This window comes from Eretmochelys imbricata, chromosome 9, assembly GCF_965152235.1.
Source record: "Eretmochelys imbricata isolate rEreImb1 chromosome 9, rEreImb1.hap1, whole genome shotgun sequence".
Classification (NCBI taxonomy): domain Eukaryota; kingdom Metazoa; phylum Chordata; order Testudines; family Cheloniidae; genus Eretmochelys; species Eretmochelys imbricata.
Window position 1 is genome coordinate 66,883,573 of NC_135580.1, and position 23,255 is coordinate 66,906,827.

The following is a 23,255-nucleotide window of genomic DNA, read 5'->3' on the forward strand; positions in this document are numbered from 1 at the left end:
GGGGGGGGTCTGGGCACTGTTTCTTGCCCCTCATCTGGGGTATCAACTGTCCCACTAGTATCCCAGAGAAGGGGAATGGAGAGGGAGGGACCTAGTCCCGCACTCTACTCCGGGTCCCAGTCCAGGGGCCCTAGAAATAGCGGCAAACCACTTGAACTAGCGATTCCTTCCCCTGGGCTACTTCCCTCAACGGTCCTTCAGCTTGTGGGGCTTTCTGCCCTCTCTCTGCACAAGCCGGGTTTCCCTTTACCTAGGGTCTTGTTCTAGCCTGCCACAGCACTTCTCCAAACTCTCCTCTGCTCCAACACCAAACCACTCTGCTTCAACTCCTCCCCATCTGATTGAAGCAGAGGGTTTTTATCAGGTGACTGGCTTCAGGTACTCTAATTCGCTTCAGGTGCTCTAATTAATGTATAGCAACCTCTCTTCTCTCTACAGGGAATAAGGCTCTCGTCATCCTGGGGCTTACATATCTCCCCTCTACCACTCTTCTGCTGCCCTCTGGCCATGCTGTATCAAGTCTGATGATTGACCAGGGCTGACTAGCTCCAACCCTCCCGCCTTTAGAGGTGCATGCCTCCCATGTCAGAGAAGATGATGCTCTGCTTATTAAGGGACACAACTTTTTTCTCAATATGTAATAGCGTTGGGCCAACAAATGTATTTTCCCTATTGTACTTGAACATCATTAAGTTGATTCCTCTTAAATGTGAAACTATTTAGGCCTGGGATAGAACTTCAAAACTGTCCAGATACTTAATTTGAATATATAATTGATCGTAATACTTCATCTAAATGAAAGTTGGAGCATCACATTTCCATTCACAAAGAAGATTAATATTAAGCTAATTAGTCTGTTATAATAAGTAGCCTAATTACAAAATATTCCTTTTCTAAATGAATTTTAAACATTTAATTCTGACCTTTATTAAGTTTGATGGGTACATTGATTAGTAAATTAAAACCTTATTAATAATTAACATACCTAATTTGTATATAGAAATAGGTATACACATATTAAAAAAATCTATCTTTATTTTAGCTTGTCTGTCCTCCTGTATTTACTTTTTAACATGTTCTTCCTAACAACAGCATTCAGATTATCATTAATCCAAGACTCCCTGGAGTTTAGTCTGTCCATTCAGATCATTAATCGAATGGGAAAATAAAACACCCTTAAAAAGGAACCTCCTTATCTGATTAGAGATGAGAAAATTCTTCACTTTAACAAATTTTGATGCATTTTCTATTTGAAGTTTCAGAATTTCAGTGTTTGGAAATATAAACTATTACACTACATCAATGCATAAACAAGACTAGGAACATTATAAGTAAAAAAATATTTTTGCTACTAAGCTGTTGTACTGTGCCTTTTTAATTAATTCTCTCTGGCGCTCTTTGAACATATTCCCTAGAACAAAGGCGCAGCAGTGAACATAAAGAAAACAATTATCCTACACTAACTTTGGGTCTTTGAGACATTGTACATTCACGTAAACCTCATGCACATGAGACCTGATTATTTTGACCAGTAGAGTCCATCAGGGCCGCATATGAGCCCTGAGCCCCCTCATGACACAGCTCAAGGCCATAAAGGTGGGGCTGCAACCCTCCCTCTTCTCCTGTGTTCCTGGAAGACCACCTCTAAGGCTCTTAGATGGAACAACCAAGTAACTTCTGTTTGCAACAAGATCTTGTGAGAATGCCCTGAAGGAGGAGGGGGAAAGATGTTAGTAAAGGGTGAGGAAAGGAACTGGATGGTATAGCTACAAGCATTGTAAGTCCAGTTCCCATTTACTGGCTGTAAAGTCCAACAATACACTATGAAATAATGCAAGGTGGCTTCTAAAGAACACACTCTGCAGACTGCTGGTGCAGCTCTTGAATGTCACGTCCACTCTGCTGACACATCAAAGGAGTGTGTTTGCAGAGGCTGAGGAAGGTTGACATTCACTGCTATACTTGCGGTGTTTCTTGGCCTGGTATTCAGGTTTCCTGTGGTAAGATAGCATGCACTGTCTCAGTTGATGTTATGGTTGATGGCAGTATGGTTTATGTTAGGCCAGAGTGGCACAGATTCCTAGAGAGAGTAAAGTCACTTTGGAATATTTCAGCAAATGTACAGTTTTGTCAGTCCTCTCACTTTTTTGAGGGCTTGGAGCTGTTCAGCAAGTCCTCAGCCACAGCTTGTATTTGTGAGAGATACCCAAACCTTGGAGCCATAACGCTTTTCACACAGACTTGGTCGCAGTGTCCGATGCATTCATTGCTGCTTCCAAGGACATTTTTTGCCAGCAGCTGGCCCTTTTTTCATGTCTTTGGGCTCCTCTTTGTTCTGATTAGAGGCTATTAACAAAGGGTGTTTCTCTGCCGTATGTTATAAAGTCAGATTTGTCCAGTAGGGCTTGGTAGTTGGCCATTTGCAATCAAAGTGATTCTGACAAGTATGATTTTCTCTCAAACAGGTCTAAAAAGGTTTTATTCTTTGGTGTATTCTTGTCTAAGCATGTTTTGTTTTTTTTTTCCCCTTGGACAGCTGAGACAAGCAATGATCCAAGTTTGGATGCTTATACAAGTACTCCAACTGCCAAACTCCAAAAGGGGCACCTGGTAAATGTTCTGAATGTTGACAATAGTGGTCAGCGTCTGCCACAAAGATCTTACAAAGATGAATAGTCCCTAACTTATGGAGAAGACAATTCTAGCAGGGACAACAGCAGAAAGAGTGGAGGAATTTTTTTTAGATGATTAAAGTCTCAGCGCCTCCACACTATTATCCATCTGCACGAAGAACTCTCAAAATGCACTGAAATCTCCCAGAATCATTGATGAGGTCACCATTTCATCTGGTGACCATGATAAGAGGTCCTTGGGAGGTGAGGGAGCAGAATGATGTGGCTACACTTCTGGGTCCCACTCTTCCTCATATTCCAGGGAAGCCACCGAGGAGGGACACCATTTCCTTTTCCTTAATGACGAGGATCAGCTCCTTGACACCTGAATGTGTGAACCCAAATACCTAAGTAGGGCCAAGGTGACATCCTGTATGCATATGGGTGGCTGGTGCATTTCAAACTGGACTGTGCCAATCTTGATGAGCCAGAGGGCTCTGTGAAGGTTCTCAAAGTTGGGGTTCCCCCAAGGCCTCTTCCACTAGGTTCCCTAAGAATTAGTCCAACTCCACTCTCATCACTTAGGTTCCTTAATCTGTCATACAGCAAAGCTATGCTGAGTTAATAAGACACAAAGAGTGTCGGGGAGTACCACACATCCAAAATTACAGAACAAACTTCTTCCTTTATATACAGCTTCACACGACATTGCATTTACTATATGTTGCATCACATGTTTGGGGATTGGTCACATTGTAGGAACCAATCCCTGTACCCCATTGTCCATGCATGATTCACTCTTACCCCCTGAGGTGTAACCTGGAACTGGGATACCACTGAGCCCTCTGACCCACCAACCTGGGCTCCCCTCTCACACTGTGTTGCTCGGACAAGTTGCAAGGTCCTCCAAGCTTGCACTTTCACCAGCATTCTCACTGATAGAGACACACACAGCTGCAGTTACATGCAGGCTCTCTAATCACCAGCCTCCAATCCTAGGACCCCAGAGCAGTACCATCCTGCTCTGGTCAAATCTGGCCAGTATATGGGTTTAATACCTGGTCCATCTCTCCCTCAATGTGAAGAGGACCATGCACACTTGTGGTAACCAAGCTGAGATTTTCCCCAGACACCTCAGTCAAACACACACTTGTTTGAATTAAAACATAAAATAAGTTTAATAACTACAAAAGATAGATTTTAAGTGATTATAAGTGACAGCTAACAGATCAAAGCAAATTACCTAGTAAATAAACACAACTGCAAACTGAGTTTAACATATTAGATAGGTAGGATATTGATTAGCAAATTCTCACTCTGAGTGATAAACAGGCTGGCAGATTCTTAAGGCCCAAGTTGTCTTTCCTTTGCAGCTTGGGTTTCGCAGGTCTTCATACGCAGGCTAGAAATCCCGTCAGCCTGGGACCATCACTTCCTCCAGTTCAGTCTTTGTTCCTCAGGTGTTTCCAGGTATGTCGTTGTAGGAAGAGTGAGATAGCACCATGATGTCATTCCCCGCTTTTATATCTTCTTCTCACTTGCTGGAAAGCTCTTTTGTTCTGACCTGCATCCAGCAGTTCCCTCTGTGTAGTGATATCTCAGAGAGGTTTCTATTGTGCACAGTTCCTGGGGTGATCCTTGTGCTTGTGTGTGTTGCCTCAATAAGCCATTAACGTTGTTTGATCTTTTTACTGTTGTACATGAAAGGCTGCTTGTGGGTGTTTTCAACCTCACTACATGTATAGCCAAACTTCATAACTTCACATACGATGATAGCATATACAATCCAAAGAAATATTAATGTCTAGCAGATCAAGATTTTTATCCCTGACAAGGGATACTTTGTGCAAAACATATCCTTATTATATGCTAGTGGTGAATAATGGGGTGCCAGGGTGTCACAAACTCATTTTACGTTCCAGGATTATTTTAGCCATTGTTATTTTGTCCATTGAAAATGATTCCCTGGGTGTGTCCCCTCCCCCGCATCTTAGCTAGTACAGACATCCCGTTTCCAACTCACTAATTCATTTAACTTCCTAATTCTTTCTCCCAAGAAATGAGGCCTCACCCTTGTCATGTCAAGCCAGGCCTATACTCAGTTGTCTCCACAGCACTGTCGGATCTTATTCTGTTAGACACTGGGAAAAAGATGATATTAAGGAGGAGCACACATCCTCCATGGGTGCCGCCGATGGGTAGGATGCTTTTGGTGCTGAAGTCTGTGCCAGCACCATGGACATCTTGGTGTCAAAGATTGCTCCGGCGCAGCTTATGGCTGCTCCTCTCGGGAGGTGGTCTTGTACAGGGAGTTCTCTTCAGAGATCTTGATCAAATAGCCATTTAAATCAGTTTCAGGTACTGATTTATTCAAGACTTAGGATTGTCCTGAAGGTTTTCAGAAGATTCAAGGAGGTGTCAGTTTGGGGTGGGGGGATTTGTTTTGTTTTTTTGAAGAGTTTACAAATGTTAGAATCTAATCATATTGGACACAGGTTCCAATTTGCTGTCATAAGTGAGAGATGAGGATGGGTCTTGGCCACCCTACCCTTTATGTCTTCATTGGGGAGCATAAAGAAACAGGATAAATAGCCCTGATGGACACTCTTGGTCAAAAGAATTTGATCTTGTGCACTTGTACACCTACACTGGGATTCACACTGACATGAAACCAGAATTGTAGTAGTATTTACACTACTAAAATGCATGGTGGACAACAGAACAAAGTTTGGACTTTTTTTTATTTTAATGAAAAACAAGATACTTGAAAGTTTAACTGTAATGTCCTGATATTAGAGGTCTGGAGACAAATGCAGAAACACAGCTACATAAAGACAACCAGAATGAGATGGGTAGAGTTTTTTCAATAGCACTTAGGGGTAAGTAGGATTTTATGCGAAAGAAATTACTAACAATTAGGAGTATTTGAATGAAAGGTTGATAGATTGAGTCAAAGGTAAATTGACCACACTGTTATACAAAAAAAACAAGGGGCATGAGAATGATTTTTGGAATAATAAATTAATAATAATAATAATAATAATAATAAGTGAAATTTCAGAAAGCATACAATTCATAAAAGCAGGAAGCTAAATTCTGCTTTCATAATGGTATAAATCCACAGCAACTCCCATCATCCCAGTTGAGTTACTCCAGATTTACCCGAGTATAACAGCAGAATTTGTATCAGTTTATATCAAATGGCATATTGTTTGGGAAATCTTCTCACCCAAAACATCACTTTATATGGTCAATAATCTTAGCAACACCCTTAACTTTTTTCTGATTACATCATGACAGAATAAGATAACTATTCCAAGTACATCTTTGCAGAAATGGCATACATCAAATGCACTACAACAGCAGCTAAACACCTCATGAATGCACAAATAGCAAATACTCGTAACTGACAACTGTGAATTAAAATGATGTTACTCTAGGATTCTCTTCTAACTTGGATGTTGCCATAAGAGTAAGTAAACTTTCCTCTCAGTACAAGAACATTAACGATTCACGGAGGACAGTTTAGCACTACAGCATTACAGTGGCTGTCATTGGGTTACTTAAATATCTGTTGACATTATCAAACCTAATAAAAAATGTAAGCCTGAGAACTAACCTAATTGACGCTTTTTAGAACAAAAAATAATTTGAGTTACATTGTCATTTATGTTGGCAATCCAGTCCAATTTGTAAACAATAAATTTCATACCAGTCAAGATACACTGTATCAAGATACAGAATATAAAAGCTATGTTATCTTTATGCAATCTGTCAAGGTCATGACTATCATCCTCCAAGACAGGATGAATATATGGCATGTTATTAAGTAAAAATAACAAAAAATGAGCATGTAATTAAAAATAGGTTGCATCAATTAATACAACCTCTAAGCTGTTACAACCAGCTTTTCAGATCCATGATATGTCACTAATACACTAGCAATGCATTTAACTTCATTTTCAGTACCATGTTTTTACTTGCGTATGTCAATATTAATCTACCTATCTGGTTTTAAAAGGTAAAGCAACTACTGGATCTGAAAAGTAATCTGTGTCTTCAAACACTTTGTGGCTTTGTGATCATATCAACATTATTTTTTTTCCATTTTCATTTTGACCAATGAAAGTTACTACACCGAATGTAAATTCTAAATATTAGTGAAATCACACAATTTTTTTTTCCTTTCATTTTGCTGATTGGCCAGGAAAGTGAAACATAGCTTTAACTAATGTTATTCCAATCAGATTTTTCCAGTTTATATCTTTACTATTAAATTTATTTAGCACAGATAACAGTTGTTGGCCATAACCACAAACCAATAACAGTTTGAAGAGAAAAGGGTAAATTATTTTTGATTTAATAAACCAAATTATTAAAATGCAGGCAGCTGTGAGAAAACTCATATCCATAGCTGACAGAGGACAAGGAACAAACAAGATTAAGAAAGAAAAAAAAAAGCCTAGAGTTTAGGGGGAAAAGGTTACAGTGATAAGGTCTGTTACCAAAGTCAGGTTGCAGGGGATTCCAGATAGCTGAATACCAAGAATGATGAGCTTTCTTGAAATCACAAGAAGGGTAAGAAAAGATATCAGAAATTTGTCAGATGTAGTAGAAAGCACACTGCTAGCAAACTATGTTATATTATATTAAATCTATGTGTATATATAAATGTACATATGCACATACAGACACAAACACACACTTCCCTTATTGCAGCTAGATGAGTGAATATAAAGAACAGCCTAATTTATAATAAGGCTGTATTAATTCAAAACTTATTTACAGCTAAGACTGCGTGTCTGTCACAGAGGTTATAGATTCTGTGACTTTCCGTGACTCTGTGACTTTTGCAGCGGCCGGTGCAGCCAGCTCAGGGGCTGTTCAAATACTCGGCAGCAGTTTAGGTGTGGGAGGGGGATCAGGGCTGGGTTGGAGAGCACGGTGGCACTTATCTAGTTGGGGGGGAGGCTCCCCCTGGAAGCGGCCAGCATGTCCATGCAGCTTCTAGGCAGAGGGGCCAGGGAGCTCTGTGCTCTGCCCCTGCAGCTCCCATCGGCCGGGAACAGCAGCTATGGAGCCAGAACTCATGGCGAGGGCAGCATGCGGAGCCCCCCAACCTTCCCTCCTCCTAGGAGCTGAAGGGACACACGGAGCTGGATAGGGAGCCTGGGAGTCCGCCAACACTCCCCACCACGCCACCACCAGCAGGGGCGCCGGACCACGCACCGCTGCCGGCTCCACGCCCCCAACCCCAACCAGCATGAATCACAGGCCGCCCACCACCACCCGCCTGCCCCAGAAGAGCACCCGCAGCCCCCAGGACCAAGTTTTAGTTAGGGGTATACAGTACAAGTCATGGACAGGTCAGAGGCCATGAAATTTCGTTTACTGCCCATGACCTGTCCATAACTTTTACTAAATATACCCACGACTAAAACGTAGCCTTATTTATGGCTCATCCCAGGACCAGCAGGGCCTGGAATGAAGCAGACTCAAGGACACAGCTTCTGAGGGAAGAATGTTTCTGATTTTAAACAGAATCTACCTCTATGATAAACATGGGTTGATTAAAAAAAAACAGTACACACACAAACACAAATGACAGTGACTCCAAAGGGAGCCTACATCCTCCTGTGGTGAAAGTATGGGAGCTTTAACACATTAAACATATCAAGGTGGAATGTGTGGCTTACAAACTGAAAATAATTTAGGAGAGACAGAAGATCCTTAGGGAAGACTTCATGGAAACTGTTGGATGACTTTTTCTGTGTTGCCACTGGAACTTAAAGGTTTGGCATTAAATAGTTCCCTTTTATATACTTTTGCACAGAAAAGGAGTAACCAGGGCCTTTTTTTTTTTTTAGGCTGTAAAAAAACCTAGCAAACTACTTAGCAATAGTAAGGTGTGTCTCAAAACAATTGACCTACTTTTTGAAAAGTATGCCTTCAGACACTGATAAATAGAATAAACTACCTCAACAACAGAATCAACCTGAACTAATTCTTTTCTTGAGGTTGTATGCTACTCTCTGTTACCTTTACCTCTCTTCTCCTCTCCTCCAACCACAGGGTCCTCCTGAACCCCCTCCCCAGATTACCTTTGAAGTTGCTCCTGTATAAATTGGTCTCTCCAAAAGGGACGACATTGTAGAACTAGGCCATTCATTAAAAAGCTAGAAAATATATGAAAAATCACTAAACCTTTCATTTTCCAGTTCCTATATTTAAAAAAGCCGCATCTGATCAGGCCAAACGTTTTTCCTTTGCCTCAACATCTGAGAAGCGTTGTAAGGACTGACTTACTTATATTTTGTGCAGTCAAACTGGGTGCCCAAACTTAACTTCTAATGCAGCGGTTTCCAAACTGTGGGTCATGACCCCAAAGTGGGTTGCGACCCCATTTGACTGGGTCACCAGGGCCAGCATTAGATTTGCTGGGACTCAGGTCTGAAGCTGAAGCCGGAGCTTCAGCCCCACCTGGGGCAATGGTGCTTAGGCTGCAGCCCCCTCTCACCCACAACCTGGGGTGGCAGGGCTTGGGCTCCGCCCCCCACGCCCCCTCTCCAGGGGTCATGTAATAACTTTATTGTCAGAAGAGGGGTCGCAGTTTAATGAAATTTAAGAACTCCTGGTCTAATGGATATCTGCTTATAACATTTTCCCAGGAGAGACTACGATCTCTAGCCAAAATTGCAGTTATTTTTGTGACAATCTGATTTACTGCATATATAGCAATTGAACTACACACTTTTTACAAAACACTTCTGGATAGTACTTTTGGAACTTAGACTTTACTACGTAACTTATGCTATATTGGAACATTTGATTTAGAGATGAGTCCTAGTCACAAATGGACACATTTTGATTTTCTTATTTTGGTCATACTTTGTCTCCGAATAGGGACTACTTTTTGGAGACAAGTGCTGCAACTCAACATGAGTATCATCAGAATCTAGCCCAGAATTTGGATCCAGATCTGAAATTTTCCCAAATGCAGAGGTTTTACTAGGTTTTGCAGTCAGGTCCACAATTTATCTGAATAAACAAAGTTTATTATAAACTCTAAATTTATTGATTCGTCTTAATAAGATATCTTGCATCTTCTCTCAAGTTCCACTCCTTTTAGTAGCAAAATGATATATGTTACAAATATATGAGCATGAATAGCCTAATTTTTTATTGCAAGGCGAGGGAGGAATATCTGAACTGAGAAATAATACATAGGCTAACTCTTTCAATTGCCAATGCAGTCTCTTAGATATTAAGTACAAACAACAAATGGGCGAAAAAAATCATCAGTCGATGACTCTGCATAAATGAATCCTTAAGAAGTCCTAAAATATACCTCTTCTGCTCTATTATTTATCAACAGCACTCCATTGTCAATCAGCAGAGAGATTTGATTTGTCATAGAAATGACTTTTATAGAAAGTGGCCGTTAATTATACATCACTGTTCCTTTCAGTGGTACAGTATAGGGTAGGCTCTCTTAAGTACCTGTAGGGATTCTATTCCATAAGAACCTTAATTTCCTGATTTTTGCCAATATTGTGCAAAATAAATGAGAGAGACAGTGGTCCACAATATGTGCAGTCTGAAAAACATGCATTAACAGTAATGAAAAAAATCAATACACTATTTAAATGTTTTTCCTTTTAATGTATCTTATAAATGACAACCCCGGCTGAATATTAGTCGAATACATACCACAACTCCAAACTGTTCTGGCTCACAGAGATCATCATATTCATGCTTTAACTGGGCTAAGGCACTGAGTTCCTTCTGTTCAGGAAGATTCTTCACCAAATTCTGGAACCAAAGAAATAAAAAAGCATATTACTTTACCTTCATATTCTGCTAATTGCTGTGATTTTAATGAGCATTTGTTAAACATTTTATATTACACGATGTTTGTAGTTTGTTAGATGACTTGGTAATTAAGGGAATATTGTGAGACCCTCTATTTTTTCCCCATTTGGATATTTCCAATGCATGCAAACATTGATCTCTTAACGTACAAGTAACACAACAAATCAGTAAGTTAGATGGGTTTATACAGATGTCAGCATCTCCACTAAACAGCCTCTGTGACAGGAATCATGATTTTCCAGTATTAAGGAGTTAGGGCTGTGATCTCTGAACCACTGGCACCAACACATTCAAGTATTAGTCATTGGCTCCCAACTTTTTTTTTTTTGCCCCTGTGATTTCATCTTCCTCATTAAATTATAAATAAGGAGTATTATCTTCCTTCCCACCCACATAGAAAGCAAAATTTTACTTCCCAAAATAACTCTGGGCCTTATCCACAAAAGCAGTCTGCAGTCATCACTTGAAAGACATTTACACAGAAATGGAAACCATTCCAAAACTGCATAAGTCTCTGGGGCTTTAGCTATTAAGCATAACTTTTCAACCTCTTCTCCTCTGATAATGCTAAGCAAGATGTAAAATTGGTTCATAAGCTCATCTCACTATACACAAAGAAAACGCTGCATGTATCATATGACCAATTGAACTCTGGCAAAAGGACAGGCCTAATTTGCATGCCCCTCTTCATTGCTTTATTTTAAATAAATATACTTTGGGTAGTACAGGTGTACAGAAATCCCTAATTTTATAGTTAAATCAATATATTTAAAATTTATTCTTGCACAGTTTTTTCTTTATCATGTGTAAGAAGAAAAGACTAGCTTTTTTTTTTTTTTTTTTAAATTGAGCAGGATATACTTATCTGCTCTAAGAGACTCAAGGATCTTAGGTTTCCTGTTAAACACAGGTGTCCAGCTGGATCAGAATGTTGCCAGGCTGATAGAAAATGTGTACTACTATTGTACACACTCATCAATACTCTAGTTCCTAGTGGCTGTCCTTCCCTCTGCCTTGCCACCACAGATCGCCATTGCTCACCGATGACTTATGGTAGACAAACTGGGAAGACAGAAAACTGGAGCACTGATGGCAGAAGATAATATCTGAATCAGCTCTAGAGTAGCATAAGGATTTTATAGGATCCCTTGTGATGAATGCTTAAGGACCCATTTTTTCCCCCCTACACCTTTACAAAGCTGTTTCAGATAGCATACATACAGTCTAGTCCACCTGGACTGCCTTTGCTGAGTTCCAGAATCTGCTATCTAATAGACTACGTTGCAGAAAAAGGCTGAATACATTTAAGGATGCTTTCCAGACCTACAGAAGGGAAGTCGGAGCAGAAAGGGATAAAAGTAATGCATACCCTAACTAAATGCAAGCCATTCTCACAAGCTAACATTACACTATCTTACTGATGTACAAACTCCTCTGGGAAGTGGACGCAGTTCAAACGTCCTTGCTAAAACTTATAGGACTTATTACAGTCTCCATCACAGTTAAGCAACATCAGCTGCTTGCTGACCCAAACTGTGGTCGACATGTATTTCCATATATTTATGTTAAAAAATCACTTTCATCATTGAATATATGTTGGAATTCAAATTACAAAAATCGTATCTCTGACTCACTACTCATGTTTCAGCCTACTGTAGTTTTGTAAGGCTACTACAACTAAAGGTTTTTAAATGGAAAACTTCGGTATAGATGAGTCTGTGACACCACTGTAACAGTAGAATACAATCTTTCATGCATCATAGCTTTCACTTTATGGTATTTCAGAAGTGGGATGTAAAATTATCCCTGTTCATAGAACGGAGAACTTAACTACTTTCCACATTTTGGCAATTTTCCTACAGCATTCCCCAAACTTTATTTTCCTGAAATGTTAATTGCACACTTAAAGGTTAGTTAAGTGAAGGTATTGAACTATAATGCCCTTACTTTCTTACCAAAACCTAACTGTTCTTTCTCATCTCATTTCAACTCACTGAGCCATGCTACTTGCAGAAGAACAGAATTGGGCTCTCCATGATTAAGTCCATCATATTGTACATAAATTGTGTTTAAACTGCAAAAGACCCTAATTTATTTTGTCAAACTCATTTTAGAATGGCATAACTATCACTGTGCCTATGCCATCTAGAATTAAGTAGTGTTCTTATGGTTGTTTTGCTTTTTAACATTATGATTTCTTTTTCTCATGCTGGTTCTGTCCATAGACTTTGTTAAGGAGAAACACGCTTGATTTCTTTTTTAGGGAAAGCCCTGGCAAAGACTGCACACAATACCACACCTGCTCTTTATTCTAGCTCCAAGACCTGCAACATACCTGTCAGTCACAGATTCTAAAAGCATACTGTACATAGTTTTCAAAAAACATTAGTTTGCAAAGACATTTGTTTTATACATGTGAACACAATGCCTAAAACCTTCAGATACAGGATCAACAGTTGGCAGTTGTGACTCAAATGACGAAAAACCTCACACTCACTGAGTTTGGATAGAATACTAAGAAAGTTTCGTATTGATTATATAGTACAACCCCTTCAATACCAGTTACAAGCTTACATGAATTAAAAGCAGAGCTGGTAAAGTGTCAGTCCTGTAAGAAAAAAATAGAAATAAATAGAATATTACGTGACCAGTTCCAGTCTAGTTTTCACAGTTCTGAAGAACAAATCTTTGTCCTTTCCTTATTTCTTCATAGGAAAAAATACACTTGAATTGAATGCACACATCGATCAAGATACACGTTCCCATGAAATGAAAGTGAAAATGGAAATTTGCCCCAACACATTGTCATGAAGCCTTTGCTCTATTTGATGCTTAAGTAATAATTACCTCTATTTGTTTTTTTCTATATAATAAATTCTCACAAATTAAATATCCAAGGAAGCACATAAAGAAATTTAATTTTTGTGACCTTAGGGAAAAGTCATTTTGCCCATTATTACTTTCATTTTCCCTTTAAAAGAGGATACAACTTAAATTTAATTTACACATAGCATTTCAGGGAACTGACAGTGTCTCAGAATCTTTCAGTCAATGTCTTTTAATGGTTGCAACTGTCAAAATGCTCCTCCATAATTCATTTCCCTTTTCAAAAACAAAGCACTGACACAGTTAATATAGTTTAGTAAGTGTGCATTTCAAGGTCTTCTATTTTACTTGCATAATCCAATGCAACATGGAAAATACTATATTTAAAAAGAGCTGCAGGGAACAAAGTAAGCATACATAAATGCACTCAAGTTGTTTCGTACACAGACACCCTGCACACATTATTTCTCCAAGGGGGAAGTCTTGTAGTTGTTGCTTCAAAGCTGATTTTATCAGTCACAAATACATTAACAAGGTAACTAACTGTGCTTCAACTGCAGTAATGTTAAAATGTGTTGAAAACAAGCAGAAAACAAGCAGGTTCACAACTTTTTTTTTTTCTTTTTAAGTTTACCCAGCCAAAAATTTTGTTTTTGTTTTAAAACCAAAGGTTGTAGAAATCTGTGTTTTGCTACTTTTGTGTCTACTTATTTATGAAATATGGATAAAAAAGTAATTTAGGAGTATTTTATTATAATATTTAATATTAAACTTTTTAATCATGTATGTTTCCAAATGGTCTGGAATGCCACTGCAGCTAATAAAATGTATTACAGTGTATTAATAATATGGCAGAGTTAAGTGCTATACAGACAAATCATGCACAGAGATCTCAATATTATAGAAAGCAAATGATGGGAGAAAGGAACACAACATACAAACAGAGCGTCCAGGGTGACAGCAGGAACACAGAACTAACAAGACAGCTGCCCATTTCTTGATTATTTTAGAGTTGCAAAGTTAGTTATCTAAACTCAGGGATAGACATCGTAACAGAAGTGAGTCTTCACTTAAATCCTTCCGCGCAGAGTAGCTCAGGAATGGTGTTCCTTGAGTGAAGAGCAGAATGAAAGACACTTGTGGGACAAGTAGGTCACTTACTGAAGGAAGAGGACAGGGAACAACAAAACAAGAGAGAAGGTTGAGTAAGGAGGGGCAAGGATATATAGGGCTTCAAAGGTGAAGGTGAAAAGTTTAGTTGTGATGGAGATGGGGAGACCATGGGAAAAAAAGGGTTGAAATGGTCAGTTTTCCTTGTAAAGACTATTTTACAAGGACTAGTGAAAGATGATCTGATGCCCAATGAAGCTCAAAAGAAGGTGGTTTCATTTTTTCTTCCCTCCTTTACTTCAGATGAAGATCAAGTCTACAATCTTGCAACTAATATCACATACCCACGGAAGACACTACTACTTTTTTTTTTTTTTTAACATCTTTTCTAAAATATCCAGAACTGTTTTAATAAGACATACTATAACCAAATATAGTCTCATCTAATCATCAGGAAGTTGTTTGTGTTCATCCCTCCCCACTCCAAGTTAATTGTTTAAAGATATTCAAGGTATTAACTGAGGTACAAAGTTAAATTTGCTATTGTACTAATAAAAGAAAAAGCCTCTTCAAATACAATCGTTATACTTCTATTTACCTTGTGTGATAATCATGTTTTTATTTCCCAATAAAGTGTATTCATTTCCAAATTATTTTTACTCAGGTTTATGATTAACTACATCTACTTATGAAAATTACATAAACTTTGGTACTAATTATCTTCTTTTTTTTGTTACTGGTTCAATTTGCTTTAGAAGTAAAATGATAAACCATCTCCAGACAGCGAAAATGGTGTTAGAATCAAACAGACTGAACAAGCAAAAGAGTAATCCTGCTGGGATTACATTTAGAACAAATAGCAGATGTGTGATGATAAAATTATTTCTGCTGTTTATTATACCTCTGTTTGCACACACTCAGACTGCAGAACAAATGCTCATTTATTATTAAGACCCATTTTCAATTCAAAATATCTGCATCATTTTGAGTCAGCAACTACTACAGAAAGCCAAGGCTCCTCTACAGGATGACTAAAACACACCCCAAATACAGGTATTTATGGAGCTATGCACGCGCGCACACAAACACACACACAGTTGCCAGTATTTATGGAGCTATGGAAGCTGGGAAGGTTCCACGCGCATGTGCACACACATCAGATACAGGTATTGATGGAGCTATGGGCGTTTGGATGGTCCAAGTTCATGGAAAAGTTGGTACTGTATTAACAGTTCTCATTTTATGGGACTATTCTTTGGGGCTGGAATAAACATCCTATACAAGTCTGGGTACACGGAGACCTCCTGGCTTGGAGTTTAATCTCCAATCAGACAATCTGCACCATCCTGATTGACAGTTTTGCCTGCATACAAATTTTGAGAGCGGTAACAAGATAATTTTTGAGCTGCATCATCTTCTTCTTCCAGTCTCTTATTGACATCTGAAATGTTAGCCATGGAGAAGTTTGAATAATGTCAGGCCCTGCCCCCTTTAAATCTTTCCAGGTAATTAACACTCCGGCAGCCTGGGGAACAAACTGGGTGGCAGTAATGGGGATTCATTGAGTATGTTTAATAGGTCATTCCAAAATATACTAATTAATCATATATGGTTACTGAGGGCTAAGTAAGACACTTTACCCGTGGAAAGGGGAGAGAAAACAAACATCTAATCCTACATTACATGGATAATTCCTTCTAGAAGAAGTTACATCTCTTGCAGCTCTGAAGCCCAGGAAGTTCATGGAAGTAGAGGTAATTTTCTGAGAGATATGGTCCAGAGTCTATCTTCATAATCAAACAACTAAAAATGCATTTTGATACGCAAAATCCTTTTTTCTTGAGAGGAAATTGATTAATGATCATTCTTATAAACTTGAAAAAATTAATACCAAGGTACTGGATTCCAAAAATCACTGATTTAATAAATAAATATGATTAATGATTTCAGTGAAGCTCTTACTCAAAATATTGCCATCATGGCAATGAGTACACAAATGGACTGGGATAGCATGAAGAGGATTTTCTCATGCTACAGAATTTGGAAATGCCTTAGGGATTCAATTCAAAACACATTAATGATTTTGTAAGACGTTTTGTTAATTTGCTTTTTGTTAAATGATATGGCTCTTGCTTATACAGACTAAAGCCAGGAATTTACAATGGAACAAAACAACATTATTTTGGATTGCAAGCAAGAATGCTGATTTGTTATAACTCTCATGACAGTTCCATTGGATTAAGGCTATTATCCTTGTGCACAGAAAAATACCAATGAGAAATTACAGTCTGCCTATCTAAAATTCACCAGTGATTTACACTGAGTAGAGGATTCACCAAATTCTTTCCAGAATGATTGTGTATTATTTGTTAAGGATGTGACCTTTCACTGCAGAATGACTTCTGCCTTTTTTGCACCGCTGCCCAGAGCCCTAGACAGATATAGTTATTCATGTACTTTCAGTTTTAAAAGTTATTATGATTTGAGATCTTTGGATGAAAGATGGTATACAAAATGCCAGCTATTACTGAAACTACTACTTTTGTCCATCCACTGTTTTAAAATAGACCAGGATTTTTCACCATATAGGTTTCCTGGAACACTTCTTTATGAAATTATTTTTTACTTAACTTATCCAGACATTATTAACAAGTGAGGGTAGTCAATAAAACATCAAATATGAAGCTTTAAAGTTATGCACAGATACAATGTAGTGATTGTGGGAAGATAGGTATTAAGATATTAATTTGATGGATTTGCAGACTTCCTCCTTTAATTATTGATCTTATCTTGATTAAGAAAAATAAAACTAAATAAAAGGTTATATTATAAGTCACATCCTGGAACAGAACCATAATAAAACAGAAGATGAAAGTGTATTTCCAATTATATTATATACCTGAAGCTCATAACATATATAAACTTATTTAAAAAAAAAATTTCTTTTGACAATCTCTCCTATCAATATAATGTGTCTTAACATATGTTCTGAAGATAGAACAACAGGGAAATGTTGGCATATTCTGATATATACAAAAAAAGGTTTTCAAAAGTACTTGTTATAAAATGAAAGTTGGCAACAATTTAAGTCACACATCTCTAAAAACCTCAAATATAATCACACAGAATGAAAGACATTAATATGCGAAGCATCTTTACAAGTCAGTCTTTTTGACTTTAATTCAGTCCTAAAAACAATCTTCAGATTCCTCACTATGCTAACACAGAATACCATTCCACACCTGAGGCATAAAGTTTAATACTGATCTAATGTCAATGATAATCCTGTTGTATTATTTAAACCTCTGAAGGTAGCAGTACACGAGGATATGTTTAAATCTGTTTATTTTGCAGCTACCCAGAAGAATTAACTAACCCAAATAAATGAATACGATCAAATACACTTTTCCTTGATAATTCTAATTAATCTCTGAGAGACAGAGAGAGAGAGAATCACTGGCAAACTGTGATATTTTAAATTAAAAAAAAAAATACATCACAGAGTATGAGTCCAATGCTGTGGCTGTTAAGATGACAGATTATTTACCAGAAACTGAAGTTATCTGAATGTATATTTCTGCCTAGCTATACTGTAGAAGTTGCACATATTGCTTTTCAGGAGGTCCCAAGAGAAGTTGCAAAGTAAAATCATTGCTAAAAGGAGGTACACTTAAGCCTATGCATTCATTAGAAAATCAGTTTATGTTAGAACATGACTTTGAATAGGGTTAATCACAACCGGATGTTATGATTAGAGGTTATGTTAGATGTTTGAATAGGGTTAATCACAACCGGATGTTATGTTAGAACATGACAAAGGGTTAATCACAACCGGACAATGTGATGTTAAATGTGATTGTTCTTGACTAAAACTGATCAAAAACAGGAAATGGAAAAGTAACAAAAACATTGTGCACAGTCACGCTCATTGAAATTCTCAGGGGTATTTCCATATCAAAATTTCAATGCAATGAAAAAAATGGCCAAAATTTAACATTTAAAAAATTTACCAACTCTATTGCTAACAAAATCACACAAACATCATATTCACTTTCACATACACAGAGATAGCAAGTTCTTCATAATAGGTTATAGTTAAGGCTGTCCATTGCAATGTGATTTTCATTTCTTGTATGTGTATGATGAGAATAAGGACATTGTTTAATTGGAAATGTGATAGAGACATAATTCATATGCTGGCGTGGCTGAGCGTGGCAATGAAGATTCACACTCTATTATGTTCATGTTACTTTAACTTAAGATTTATGTGTGTTTTCTTTAAACCATTTGAGTGGTGTGGAAATACAGCTGAGACACTACAACTCTAAGTTAAAGCTTCTCAATGGCAGTTTCCCAGTATTATTTAGCACCAAACCTTTAACTCTATTTGGCCTACGTCTATGGGATGGAAATCTTGCTCCAAAAGACCTTACAAAGTGTACGTGAATGGGTCTCCCTTTCTGCAGACATTTTCAAGACCCTGGGTAATGTGGGACATATTGCAATTTCCTGCACCTGACAGGAGCAGCCTGTCCACTGTTCTTAGCCAAACAACGGCCACACTGTCGGGTGCAGTGACTTTGGGTCTAGATGGAGTTTCTGGCTGTGACGTTATGAGATCACATCCAGAAAGTGTGGGGGCTGGATCAGAGGTTAAATGGACATCTAAAGCAGATCTGTCAGCCCGAACTGCCTCAGCCACTATAGAGATACCAGAATGATCATAGCTTTCTTACTTGAGTTCAGAAATCACCCTGGTAATCAGAATATGATTATGTATATGAAGATGTATATGAAGATATACAGAAGATGTATATGAATTCTTTGTTCCACTGTAAGAGAGTCATGCAGTAGCAACCATGGACCCTCTTGAGCAAAAGTTTTAACATTTTGCATTGTCCTTTCTCACAAAGTAGTCTTCCATGTACCCCACTGATAGAATATCATTTCCATGAAGGGTGTGTAGAGGGACCATGTGCTCAGGAAATCTGCTCACTTGTTGATTCCTGAAAAGTTAAGGGCCAATCATGTCACACTATTTCCAGAAGTTGATATCCTCCAGGCAGAAGGATGAGCATCCCATTGGAGGACAGGCAGGAATATTGTACAAGCTACCCCGGTGGCTCTGGACTCTAGAATGGTTGTGTGTAATCCCATGTTGTTTGGGTATCAGGTCTCTGTGTTAACATGACATGGTACTATGACCTTTGTTTCTTATCACATTTTCAGTGAAGAACAGACATTCCTTAGCCCGAGTTGGAGAGTTTGAAGGCAAAGTTTGACAAGCAGCTTCACGTAAATGAATGCCAGCACGTGGCCTACCACTGAGAGGTATGTTCATAAGATAATAGCTGTGGCTGTGATGATCAGCTCTGATGTGGCTCCTGACATTCCCCCCAAATTTGCTGTCTGGCTGACCGGGATGACAAGGGAAGCAGAGGATGATTGTCTCCTTTGGCACCATGACCATTTTGATTATGTCTGCCCTGAGGTTCAGCATGAGCCCATTGCCCCTGTCAAGGCTGATACTTGTAGGGCTTTCAGTAGGGGATGCTGTGTCAATCCCTCAGTGGATCTCAGGATGGCCCTCATGTTCTTCAAGAGGGTGAAGTGCTTTGTCAGCCTTCAAACTGAAAAGCTCCATCTCTTTGACGAGTTGCGCCTCTGGTGGAGCTCCGAAGGCTCATCTCAGGATTACATGGTCACAGCCACCAACCTTACAACCATGTCCTAGGCTGCCCTGGCAACCATCTGGCCATGAATATAATTTCCTTTATCTCCTCCCTACCATCATCAGGCAGCTTGGACAAAAAGTAAGTTGACCTCCTCCTTGTCAGGACATGTTACTTGGCAAATAATGCTTGATAATTTGCCACCTATAGTTGCAGTGAGGCCAATCAATAAGCTTTGCCCCCAAAGAGATTCAACTTTTGGGGTCCTTTGTCCCTGGGTGTACATGTACCTTTCACTGACTAGGGTTTCTCTTGTACCATTGTGACTACTAATGACCTGAGGCACTGGGTGGGAAGAGAAGTGTTCTGAATTTAGCTGGGGCACTTGGTAATGTTTCTCTGCCATGTTGGAGGTCAGCTGAACAGTGTATGGAGTTTGCTAAAGGGCTTTGGCCAATTCCTGTTTGCCTTTGCTAATGGGGGAATCAATGCTGGCAGGGGACTGATGCAGCCAGGATATCACAGTTTGTGTGACTATTCACAGACAACCACCATCTAAATATCCAGAGTCTCGGGAAATATGTATTAGAAGATCCTAGGTCAGGATGGGCAAGCTTTTTGGCTGGAGGGCCACATCAGGGTTGCAAAACTATATGGAGGGCTGGGTAGGGAAGGCTGTGACTCCCCAAACAGTCTGGCCCCCAGCCCCTATCCTCCCCCTTCCATTTCCTGCCCACTGACTGCCCCGACCCATCCAATCCCCCCTGCTCCTTGTCCCCTGACCACCCCCTCCCAGGACCCCCGCCCCTAACCACCCCCGGGGAACCCACCCCCTATCCAACCGCCCCTTCTCCCTGTCCCCTGACTGCCCCGACCCCATCCACACCCCCGCCCCCTGACAGGCCCCCTGGGACTCCCACGCCTATCCAACACCCCCTGCTCCCTGTCCCCTGACCCCTATCCACACCACCACCCCGTAACAGGCCCCCCAGGACTCCCATGCCTATACAGCCCCCCCCCCCATTCAATTGTCCCCTCCTCCCTGTCCCCTGACTGCCCCCTGGAGCCCCCTACTCCCTGCCCCCTTACCATGCCGCCGCGCTGCCTGACAGGAGTGGTGGGCCAGAGCACTTGCAGCACAGCGCGCTGAGGCTGCAGGGGAGGGGAAACAGCAGGAAAGGGGCCGGGTACTAGCCTCCCCAGAGCTCAGGGTCCGGGCAGGACGGTCCCGCAGGCCGGATGTGGCCCATGGGCCACAGTTTGCCCACCTCTCTCCATGAAATCACCAGCCACTGGGGCTGGTTGGACAGCTCTGTCTCGAAACAATTAAGAGTCTGGCTGCTCTGTCCCCATTGTCAGTGTTCTTGGCAGTGATAACCACTGAAAAGACTGATCTCTTCCTCTTTCTGGATCTATACAAAGTGAACTATCTATGGGACACATGCAATGATGTCGAGCCACCATGACATACAAATTGGGTACCCTCCTACTTGTGTCCTGTCATGCCTGTGCTGGATCAGTGCTCTGTAGCAGGGTCTCCTACACTTGCTCTGAAGTCATCTGTGAAAACTAGTGTTGAGGACTCCCTGCTCTGAGCTGGACAAAATGCATAAAACTGCTGGAGCAGATGAAATTGGACTGCGTCTCCCTTGACTTGAAAGTCCTCTACGTGAATGATTTGCACACTGCACATTTATCAGAAATGTGTGTCTTCCTCAAACAGAAAAGAACTTATTTGAACAGAACATTTACATTGGCTATGCCTGTTGACAAGAGGAATGATTCTGCCACAGGCTGGGCAGAGCCCTAAACCCTGAAAGCTTACAGTTCACCATGATGGTTCTCCACTGTACAGGGCATAGAAAGGGGTATGTACAACTATCTCCTCTATCCTTTTTCCTTCTTCTTTTGTTAGTTCTTTTATTTCAGATATTATATGAGAGAGAGGGAGATCTTCACCAGAATAACAAGGATGACCAGCAGGTAAAACACTTGCCAGGTTCCCTCTCACTGCCACACGCTCTAAGAAGAAACTGAGGGAAAAATGTGGTTGCCCTGCCTTTTATGCTTTTGCATGGGAACACAAGGTGGGCAATGGAGCATGCAGTCCTAGCATGGGAGCCAGGCTGAAACATCCTTGAAGGAGGATATTTAGTTGAAAGTTATACGTTTGATAAAAAGGTTAAAACTGGACATTTTTATATCTTAAAGGTATTACTTTTTTAAAATGGATAGAAGGGCATGGGGACAGCATTCTGACTACAGTGCAGAGAACCAGGATGAGGAGCTCACTGTGTTTTAGTGATTACCCAGTGCTAGGGAGGCCAAAAAAGTGACCTGGAAAAGCTAGTCGGACACAGAAATTGCCTCTCAAATTGAGACACAATTTTGCTTCTCAAACAAGTTTTGCTGTAAGTCCCCCCTTCCCTATCACCACATCCCAACACCAGAGAGAGAGCAGGGAGAGGAAGAGGCTTGCTGTAAAAGCAAACTAAGAATCCCTTCCTATACCTGTACTAACAGGGAATACTGTCCAGCTGGCAGACCTACTGGGATATGCCAGAGAGCAGCCTGGATATGGCAATTCTTGCCAGGCCCCTAAGAAAAGGATTCCTTTTGTCGAACCACAATGGGGTTGCAGAAGACTAAGGGGGTAAGGAAAGTGGTAATAGACTGGTGGTTTTATGAAGGCAGCAGCATTCCTTGGCATAAATAAGTTATGACAAACAAAATTAATAACAGAAGCATTTAATAAAACACTGCCACAAGTCTTACATTTAGTTTAACTCCACCTACATAGTAAGCATAGGATGTTATTACCAAGGTATTTTTTAGCTAGAAGGATCTGAAGGAAACAGGCTGCACAGCTACATGTCAAAGAAGAGTTATTCTAACTGCCTGTAACTCCTAAGCAGCTGAATAGATTTAAGTCAAATTTGCCTGCCGGGGAGAGGAGAGGTGTTGGAGAGCCTTTACCATAAGTATAAGTGTCACAAGATGGATGCTGGTGTACATTTGTATTACATAAAGATAATTAATCCCAATCACAACTGCAAGTCTCAGTAGAACCTTAAATATACAAAAAGAAAAGGAGTACTTGTGGCACCTTAGAGACTAACCAATTTATTTGAGCATAAGCTTTCGTGAGCTACAGCTCACTTCA

The 23,255-nt window shown here is 39.9% G+C and overlaps 1 protein-coding gene across 3 annotated transcripts in view; it reads right to left on the reverse strand.

Moving 5' to 3' along the window:
• The window catches only part of DIAPH2 (diaphanous related formin 2), an 837,317-nt gene that overhangs the window by 470,996 nt on the left and 343,066 nt on the right, over positions 1–23,255 (reverse strand). For all 3 annotated transcript variants that reach the window (XM_077825677.1, XM_077825676.1, XM_077825675.1), the window contains one exon: positions 10,323–10,424. In XM_077825677.1, coding sequence (XP_077681803.1) covers positions 10,323–10,424 — 102 coding nt within the window. The remainder of the gene's footprint in view (positions 1–10,322; positions 10,425–23,255) is intronic.